The sequence below is a fragment of the Megalops cyprinoides genome, chromosome 19 (genome assembly GCF_013368585.1).
Source record: "Megalops cyprinoides isolate fMegCyp1 chromosome 19, fMegCyp1.pri, whole genome shotgun sequence".
Classification (NCBI taxonomy): Eukaryota; Metazoa; Chordata; class Actinopteri; order Elopiformes; family Megalopidae; genus Megalops; species Megalops cyprinoides.
Window position 1 is genome coordinate 14,708,841 of NC_050601.1, and position 9,920 is coordinate 14,718,760.

Here is a 9,920-nt window from a genome sequence, read left to right on the forward strand (position 1 = left end):
GTAATTTCATCACATACTGTTGCTGGGAGTCTGCGTGAACAGCTTCAGGCAGAAGTTGTCCGTTAGTGCAGATCTTGGCTTGGAATCCCCAACCACAATTCCTGCCTTCACCGTTATCAGCTAAAAAGCAAAAATCCCCTCCAGCATTTAAGAGAAACTTCTCCATATAGTGTTAATGTAAGTTTGAACGACTCGCAGACCAAATTAATCACAAGTAATGAAACGCTTCACTCACTCTTTAACGAAATTGCTACATTACGCGCAGGTGTAACCTGAAATAATCAATCCCCGGACCCATAACAAGCGCCAAGCACAACTTTGCGTCTCACTTCTCAAGGGCGAGCCGTGCCGCAAAGAATTCATAGGAGGGAATTTTTCAGTATTTCCAGAATGACCAGCGTGAACAAGGAAAAACTGGACGCGGTTCCACGTTTACAACTGTTCAACTGCCATCACGCTGCCTGTGGAGCCACGTTTACTCGTGAATGGCGACTGAAAGAACACGAAACAGTCCACACAGGAGCGGTAAATGGCGATTTGGGGACATGCGTCATGTGATTGATGATCCACTCTTAATACTGGTAGCAGTCGGGCGCATTAGCCAATATCGTTCGGTGTAGAGCGTTCTTATTAAATCTGATGGGATAACACGGTTGCATGAACTGTATGACCACTTTCTATTGTAGAAAGTCTTCAACCGCTCTGGAGACTCTCGACTCGATTCTCTTTCCACATCAATCGCGCATGTAGTTATGTCTTTATTTTCTTAAATTATATTCTTAATATCCTGTTTATAATTGGGTAAATGCTATTTGAAACAACCAAGCGGTTTAAGGAAGATAGTCTATTTCGTTTAATATAGGCCTGGGTTACTTATAAACGACTCTAGGTTTTTCTTAACATTTTCTTAAGCAGCGACCCTTGCAGTGCCTTGTGCCGGGGTGTGGCCGCCGCTTTTCACGGAAATCTCACCTGGCCCGACATAACTTAAGTCACACTGGAGTTAAACGGTTCAGGTAAATGTTTAGACTAGCATTCTTATTCTTGCTTGAATTCCATACAACAGTCCCCTTTCTACAACACATCCATAAAATGGATGAATCACTGTCAACTCTAACATTCTCTAAATTGCTTCATTTAACTTTCCTCAGGTGTTCTCACGTATATTGTACCAGGATTTTCTTCAATGCCGACAACTTGAAAAGGCATGTCCGATATGCTCATGGCAACAAGGAGAAGTATTTCAAGGTTTGTCCGCTAGAGAGCGCCATATGGCCATAAATATCGTCTTGTCCATCGTCTGCGCTTCGTTTTTATTACCTTAACTCCAGCTTGTCGCTTATCCATTACTGTAACACCAGCTACAGTATGTGTGTTATAGAAACAAATACTATACAAGCCATTGAAATACAAACTTGGTATGATTGCTTCAGAGCCCTTTCTTTACCTGCAACTCTTGATTCTGTGGTTTTCTGTTGACTATCCTTCCTTCAGTGTCATTTCCCAAACTGTACTGCAACATTCAGGAAACGTCGAGCTTACAAGCTGCATCTTGGTGAACACAACATCTCCCCGAATTTCAAGTAAGTCTAAGCAGAGTCCTGTGTCCCTCATTGAAATGCATGGGGACTTTCTCAAAGGCAGGAGAGAGTCAGGCTTCTGCATCATTTAAGCTGCAAATTAGTTGTCTTATTGAAATACAGGTTTGATGAAATGCATTTTTAAACCCGTTAAGTTAACCTTGACTTTCCAAATTGCAGCCTTTTCTGATATGTGCACCCATGCGTAAAGTTAGTCATGATTTGGTCATGCATATGTTATAATGTTTCAGGAAAATCTATGTAGATGTCTGTACAAAAAGTGTGTATTAATCTCAAGTGTGTCTTCGGATATGAGGTATGAAATTACCAAAAGTTTGTTCCTCTCTTTAATGAAGCATTACCCTTCGGTGTACCCTCCTACCTGCCATAAACGAAGAACGCTCTGAATATTTTTGACAGCGTCATCTCCAGGGCGTCTCCTTTGAGAACTAAAGCCTGTGCAGATTGCCTGGGTGAATGAGCTGTATTGCGCAACTGATCTCTGGCAGCACCGGGGATCACTGCCTGAATGTCGTATGTGACGTGGGGAGGAAGTAGGCAGGGTGCTTAAAGGCACTGCCTGTGGCATAGCGATAAGGGAGAGTCCACAGGGATGCTACCTCACCCTGACCCCCCCCCCCCCCCCCCACCACCACCACCACCAGAACCCCCTTGGTCCACAATCTGATCCGCTGGCTGTGCTGGGGGGAAGGGGAAAAAATTAGGTTGAGTGTAATTGGATTTCACCTTGCTTCTTCTGGTTTTGGAGACAGGCAACTGGCTGCATTCAGATACGTTTGAGCTGCCAGATAGGGTCTCAATTTGACATTTCTGCACCAAAATTTGAGATGAAATATTGACATGATGGGGGGGAAAAATGAGAGCGCGGGCGGCGTTTAGGAGCGTGAGATGCCTCACTTCCGACCTTCTCGTGGTGTCGAATGAATAAAACTTTCAAGAAGTCGAGCAAAGTGAATGGTGAATATTGAATGACCCAGCCTGAGCTGAGTTCAGACGGCAATATGCTGTGCTGTGTACAGTGCTCTATCTGAGGCTGCTGTCCTTTCAGATGCACAAAGGAGCACTGCGGAGCCCAGTTTGACAGCCATGTTGCTCGCAGAGCCCATGAGAAGACCCATGCAGGTGAGGCAAGGGAAGTCTCCCCAGAGCGCTGTCTGATCAATCCCGTGTGGGGCACTTGTGTAGTACAGTACCAGTCAATAGTTTGGACACACTTGATTAATGAGAAACATGCATTCAAATGCATTTTGATCTAAAAACTTATGCTTAAATTCTTGAAAATGTATGAATTTCTTTTGGAAAAAAATTGTGAAAATTTTTTTGGCTATTTTGAGGAATCAAAAATAGTTTTGATTTAACACTTTTGGTCACTGCTGTACTCCGTATATGTTATTTCACAGTTTTGATGCCTTTACCATTATTCTAAAATGTGGAAACTGGTAAAAAATAAAGAATAAAAATTGTCCAAATTTGGCTGGTATTATAGATCTCACAGGGCATACCCTCCATAGCATGACTGATACATGGCAGAATAGTTGCTGGTGCAGAGGAATGTTTTACACATTCAACATGTGCATTCGTAATTATAGCAGCATCACAATCACTGTTCAGTAATACACTCCATTTGGTTATTGTGCTAATTCTAGACTTAAGACTACAAGACCATTTACCTTTTAGTATGGAGTGCTTGATTTGTCTTTATGTATACATTGGTGCCATATGTTAAGTCTGAGTAAGGGCATCTGATGCATGATACAGTTAAAAATCCCTTAGATAGCCATTTTAGTGCCTATTCATGCATTGGTTGAAATGGCAATTACATTGGCTGATAAGGCATCCTGAAATGGCATATTTTGGGATTGTACCTGAGCCTAAGAGCTGTTAGACTAGTTAATCCACAGTACACTCAGGGTGATATGACCACAGCAACCAATACTGATTCAGTTTACTCATCACTAATGCTAATCCCACATGTCAGTCATAAAGGCTGAAACTTTTCCAGGGTCAGGAATATGGGGTACATTCTCTCCATTCTGTCTAAGTTGGGCAGCCTCCTGTCCTCACTGGCTCCTCTCTTTGCAGGGTATGCCTGCCCAAAGCCTGACTGCCCGGTGGTGGAGTGCACCTGGGGTAAACTGTCCAAGCACGCACAGACTCATCCAGGTAATCACAGCACCATCCCCGGCAGCCCAGAGTGCCCAGTGCTGTTTACAACTCAGCATCCCAGCAACAAGCTGGATCTGCCACTATTGTGAGGTGATGACATGCTTTTGCAAGTACATGTTAAGAAAAGGGGCCAGCTCTCCCCCTCCCCCCGTTGCAGAAAAAAGGGCAATGGGATGTCAATGTTGTGTCAGTTCTGCAAATCCAGGGTGTTTTTTTTTTTTTTAAATGGTCCTGAGTTCCTCCCCCAGTGCCTGAGTAATTTCCTGCCAGTGGTTCTGTGTCCCTTGAGCCACGGGTGCCAGAACACCGGAGGACTCCGTAATCACATTTAGAGAATCCTGAACTGTGATGGATTCCTTTGGTAATGTAGTTGGGTACATACATAGGTTGTCACGGGTTTATGCGCTACGCAGGGATGCGTTCCTTGCAATTGTGGTGTGAGTAAAATCAACGCAAGTCAGACATACTTTTCCTTTAGTCTTTGTTATAATTGGATGGATGTAAGTGGATGCATTCCTTGAAAATTTCCGGACATCCTAGCCAAAGTGAGTACGTGGTCAGCCAGTCTTACCATCTCAATATGCTCCCATACAATACTTAAAAAAGCCTTAGATGTGTTTCTGCATTGCTTTCTTTTTTATAGCAAGTGCAGCTCCTTGTTGTAATAGATAATTGCATCAAAATCTTGCCTCAACTCTTGTTGAATGTGAGCAGTCTAAAAACAACTTCCTGTACAGGGCATCACTTCGTGTTGAACATTTTTGCATGTCTTGTTAGTGACATTGCATCAACGGCGCAAATGGGACTGGCGCAATTTGGTGACTCCCTGTGAGCACCCTGTAGGAAAGGCCTCAATGGTGTCTGAAGGAACTGTGTAGTTTTGTACAACACGGCAGCTGGAAGCCATAATGGTAACATCCCTGCCCCCTCTCCTCCCAGTCAGCTACACCTGTGCGCTGTGCCAGGCGGGCTTTGAGAAGCGGAATGCGTTGCGGCGCCACCGCCGCACCCACGCCCTACAGAAGCCTGTGCTGCTGTGCCCCAGTGAGGGCTGCCAGGCCTACTTCTCCTCCACCTTCAACCTGCAGCACCACATCTTCAAAGTGCACCTGCAGCTGCTCAAGTACCACTGCACCCACCCCGGCTGCCCTCGCACCTTCGCCATGAGAGTGAGTCGAGACCGCCCCGCTTCCTCCACTGTGTGTGTGTGTGTGTGTGTGTCTGTGTGAGTGTTGGCCTTGCCCCCGCCCTTCACTGTGTGGCTGAGTACTGGTAATACTCATCTTGAATTTTTATAGTGTTTACATAGCATTAATTTACACCTTGTCCCTCAAGTGAGAATGGTTTTGTGAAGGTCAGAAGCTCCGTGATGTATTCATACAAAATTGAACCAGTTGTTTCACTCAACTGGCTGTTTGCTGCAGGGAGAGCTTTGCAGTTGTATTGATTGAGAGCTCATATTCAACGGAGGGAAGTTGCTGATTGAGGGGGTTTGCGCTGGCATTTAGGGGGTTTCTGATGTCGGCCATGAAAGCCTCCGCGAAGCTCATGAAAAAGTATTACTTCTGATTTCTAACCGAGTCCCTCCATGCCTGCTTCAAGTAAGACAAACAAATTAATATGGTGGATGTGCTTTTCGGATGGCAAAATGAATATATTAGGTCAAGGCCCAGTTATAAATTATGAGGAGCCTGTATAAAAGCTTGCAGTGAATATCTGATCTTCTGCAATAAGGGGTGACTTGTATACCTAGAACTGAATGCCTTATGCTGCTTATTACACTTGTGGTGCTATCTTTCATTTGCACTATACGTTCTTTGGTCCATTAGTTAAGATGACTCATTGCTCAAAGGCAAATTGCTTGGTCTTTTGTGGGATTTGAAACCACAAACCTCATCATGTGTAGAACCCTAAGTGCTGTTCCCTGTAGCGTTTTTTTTTTTTTTTTTTCTTCCATATATGTGCAACAGGGTGTCTCTGGCAGTTGCAATTTCGGGTTTGGGTTGTGAGTGACGTGCGTGTGATTGTGTGGTAACAAGGTGTTTTCTGTCCCTGCTGTCTAAGGAAAGCCTGAGCAGGCACATGGTTCGCCACGACCCCCATGGATCCAAGCTGAAGGTAAGCATGGTGGCCGCGGCTCCATCGGTGCCTAAGCTGAAGGGAGGGCCCGGGCGGGCGGGGGTGTTCAGAGTAGAACTTTGAAGTGGCAGCAACGTCCAGTCCTCCCGGGTGGCAATGGATTTTCAGCTCTGTGCCTTGAGCCAAAAGAAACTTCTTAGGTTTTGCCAGTTGATGCATCTGTAAGAAGATCCTCTAAGTTGATAATGCATTTTGCTTCAGTAAGGGCAGTTTTATATAGAAGGTCACAAGAAGACCATATCTCTGGATGGGCATGTGAGTGGAGCTTATCAGGAGGTTCAGGATATAGTACCAGTCAAAAGTTTGGACACTTATTTTTATTATTTTCCACATTTTAGAGTAATAGTAAAGACATAAAAACTATGAGATGACACAAATGGGATTATGCAGTGACCAAAAAGTATTAAGTCAAAACTCTTTATGTATTAGTTTTTTTCAAAATGGCCAAAAAAAAGGTAAAATTTCATACATAGGCATCAACTTCACTGTTTATATTTGTCTAAGAAACTAATTTTGAGCATTTCAGCATAAGTGTTTAGATCAAAATATATTTGAATGCATGTTTCCCATTATTTTAATCAGGTGTGTCCAAACTTTTGACTGGTGCTGTAGAGTGTATAGGCTTGCCCTTCTGGCAGTCTAAGTCAGTAGCACTGTGTGTGACCCTTGGTCACTTGTCCAATCTTTCACTCATTTTTGCCCCAGAGCCAGAGCCCAGCAGGGTCAGGGCATAGCTGAGCCAGGCCTGTTGTACAGGGCAGGACATTTGCAGGTCCATATGCTGGCTCTGTTTGGACCTGTGTCTCCTTTTGCCTTTTTATTATCAAGACTGTAAGCTCCAGATACATCTTTTTCCTTGTTTTTTTTTTTTCTTCTGCTGTCTAATTACTATATTCATGCAAACAGGTCTCTCCAATCTAACACATGGTGAAATCATCATGTAAGCTCATGGAAACAGCAGGTGGTGTGTGTAGTCGACTAGATCAGGTTGAGTAAGCAAAATACTGTGTGAAACCACTGCAGGTGTAGTAGGATGTGTGGGAGATGACGTCCAAAGGGAGTGTACAAGAATTTTACTAGTTATACCTATGGACTTCACTTTCCATCAGCTCAGTTGTGTCGCAGCCTGTACTGGCTCCAGGAAGTGACCCTAACTTCATCTGGTTACTGATAACAGCTGCAGAAGCGCCAGCGGTCCAGTAACAAATGGCAGAAGCGCCTCGAGGGTTATCGCCAGCACCCCCTGGTGGAGGAGGACCTGAGTCGCCTCTTCTCCCTGCGCATGCGCTTCCCGCGCCGGGTTGTGGTGGAGGCTAACCTCTCTGGCCTTTTCAACGAGCGCAAGATCCCACGGGAAGTGGAACCGGAGGTCAACCTCAACGACCTCTTCAGCCTCAAGCCGCCCGGTCCTCTGAAACCAGTCCCTGAGGCTCCGCCACCCAAGAGTTAAATGGAAGTGAGGAGGGAGCCTGCCCCAGGAAGTCCAGAAAGTTTTTGCACTAATTTTCTTGTCATTTAATTTCTTTCTGGCAAATGAAATGGCTTTGACCATTTGAAAATTTAGGTTATAATTAAGGTTAGATATGGTACAAATGGCAAGATTCATTGGGTCTGTTTTTCTTTAAATGTGTAGCTTCCATAAGTTGTTCTTTTCTGAACTTTGACGTGAATTCCGAGTTGTTTCTGTTGAATGCACCCAATAAAAAAAACCATTAAGCCTGGCACCCTCTTGTTTAACAGGTTAGTCATCAGTCACTGAGTGGCAGGTTTATAGGAAGGTAAATCTTTGACTCTTCCCATCAGCTACAATATTGATTCAATTAACCTGATCCATTCTAAATTCAGGGTGGTAGAGGCTGGGAGTGGGAGTGGGGGTAGGGATGGGACACTATCTGCTACGCTTGACTGGTCTAACAAGATCTATCTGCTCATATCAGCCCCTCACATAATAAAGACAGCACCAACCCCTATAATGTAAAGGCGGGGTTGGGATTTCCCATCTGATTGACCTAAGAGTGAGAGACTTGCTTGACCAGTGTGATAATGCTGTATTGGGGAAGGTGCAGGGAAGGTGGCTCTTGTCACTGAAGTCCTTGAGGCCTGCATGACTGCACTGTGTGTTGGCCCTGGAGCGTCTGTGTTTGTTTATTAAGCTGGTCTCAGGCCTGCAGAAGTAGGGGGAGCTGTGAACGCAGACCGCAGTGCTTCTGAGGCTAGCCCGGTACACTTCACCCATGACTGATCAATCTCTCTGCCCAGCTGGAGTGAGCAATTTATGTGTCTGATAAATGTCATTTTCACTTCTCACTGTGACATAAAATGAGGAACTCCAGGGAGAACACTCTTGCAGAAGTGTATGTTTTTCTACCTGCTTGAGTTGTATGTGGTATTTTTTTTTTCTTGAATCTTGCCTGCCCTTGTGACTACAGGTATGAGAATTAAGTTCAATCAAAGAGTCAAACTGGTCATAAAACACCTGATAATGTGCAGTCTCTGACACCCTGTAAAACTGGCTCTGTGCCATTCAAGAGAAAATGTGTGTAGTCCTTCCAGTGTGAGAAGACTGACTGATGCTCAGGCTTATCCTGCACTGTAGCTGGGCCCTGGTACCAGGGGGGTCCATGCTCAGACCCAGTTTGTCTCACATGTCCACTGAAGTTATAAAAGATTGACAGTCTCCCATTTTTCTCAGCATTTTTCACGGTTATTCTCCTTATTCACATGGATTGTTGGAACATATGGTAAGATCCTAACATATATACTTATATAATCAGTGTGGTGTATTTAATTCACATGGTACTGTATGAGCAATCAAAAGCATGTCAAATCATGCACACTGAATGAGTTTAATTACTGTTAATTACCATTCATTGACAAGGTTTCCAGAAGCCTATATGTGTGGGTATCTGTAATGCTCAGCCTGAAGGTTTGACAGCCAATTCAAAAGAAACAGATCTATAAAAATGGCATTTAAAAGGATGAGCAATTTCTCAGTTTAATGCATATTTCAAGTGCTGGGACCCATTGACTCGGTTTACCTTTCCCAGACTTATATCAAGGCATCATAGGTTCTTTTGAAGGATACAGAGAAGGTGCCGTCATGGTTTGTACAGTACCAGTCTGGACACACCTGATTAAGATAATGGGAAACGCACATTCAGATACAGTACAAACCAAAGACTTATGCGTAAATGCTCTGAATTTGTTTCTTAGGCATCACCTTCCCTGAATTTGTTTCCAAAAAAAAAAAAAATTAAAAATTTGGCTACTTTGAAGAATCTAAAATATGATAGTTTTTATTTAACACTTTTCACTGCATAATTCCATTTGTGCTATTTCATAGTTTTGATGTCTTAACTATTTTTCTAAAATGTGGAAAATGGTAGAAATACAGAAAAACCCTTCCATGTGTCCAAACTTTTGACTGGCACTGTTGTTCTAAAGCCAAATTACCCCACAGCTCAAGGGCGTTTGGTCAAACTCTGGGATGGTGGGACATGTGGTGCAGGTGATAGTGTACTAAGGAGGGCGCGATCGCTGTGGCTAAGCCATATCTAGCCATACTGACGTTTTGGTGAGGCTTTGAACAATGTTTGTGGGGAGCTCGGTTCCGCACACACTCCACACTCCAGGCTTAAGCGCGTTTGAATTCTACTTTCAGATCCCCTGTGTTGTTGCAGCGGGGCTCTTTCCATCAGTAGGATTAGATCGTGTTGGACATCTCAAAGGCGTCCTTCAGCCTTGCCATCCTCGCAGAGTTTGGGCTGCCGCTTGTCAGTTTGTGCTGTGTTTGTGTTATTTCTGCTGAAGTTATTTGTTCTCGCGGTCTCCGGCTGCTGCAGGAATAAATTCAGACAATAAACCTGCTGCCTTGAAAGCTGACAGCTAAATCCTACACCAGCATGTAGAGAACAGGCTTGTACCCCCTATGACTTCCCCTTAAAACAAGCATTTGTTGCTGTATCAAATACCTTGTTGCTCTCATTCTGCTTTAAAAACCATCATTTTTGAGAG

General features: G+C 44.1%; 1 protein-coding gene across 1 annotated transcript; it reads left to right on the forward strand.

The window, feature by feature from the left end:
• Positions 1-390: 390 nt before the first annotated feature.
• Positions 391-7,356, forward strand: si:dkey-208k4.2 (uncharacterized protein LOC570186 homolog). Its single transcript, XM_036552882.1, has 9 exons — positions 391-525; positions 916-1,016; positions 1,152-1,248; positions 1,495-1,583; positions 2,650-2,723; positions 3,684-3,764; positions 4,707-4,936; positions 5,832-5,885; positions 7,084-7,356. The coding sequence occupies exons 1-9, from the start codon at positions 391-393 to the stop codon at positions 7,354-7,356; spliced, it is 1,134 nt and encodes a 377-aa protein (XP_036408775.1).
• Positions 7,357-9,920: the final 2,564 nt, after the last annotated feature.

Excerpts from the sequence above, each read along its gene's own strand:
- si:dkey-208k4.2 (XM_036552882.1), top strand. The coding sequence starts at position 391 with ATGACCAGCGTGAACAAGGAAAAACTGGACGCGGTTCCACGTTTACAA. Across the intron at positions 526-915 it reads AAACAGTCCACACAGGAGCG|CGACCCTTGCAGTGCCTTGT; the intron begins GTAAATGGCGAT and ends TTTCTTAAGCAG. Across the intron at positions 1,017-1,151 it reads ACTGGAGTTAAACGGTTCAG|GTGTTCTCACGTATATTGTA; the intron begins GTAAATGTTTAG and ends AACTTTCCTCAG.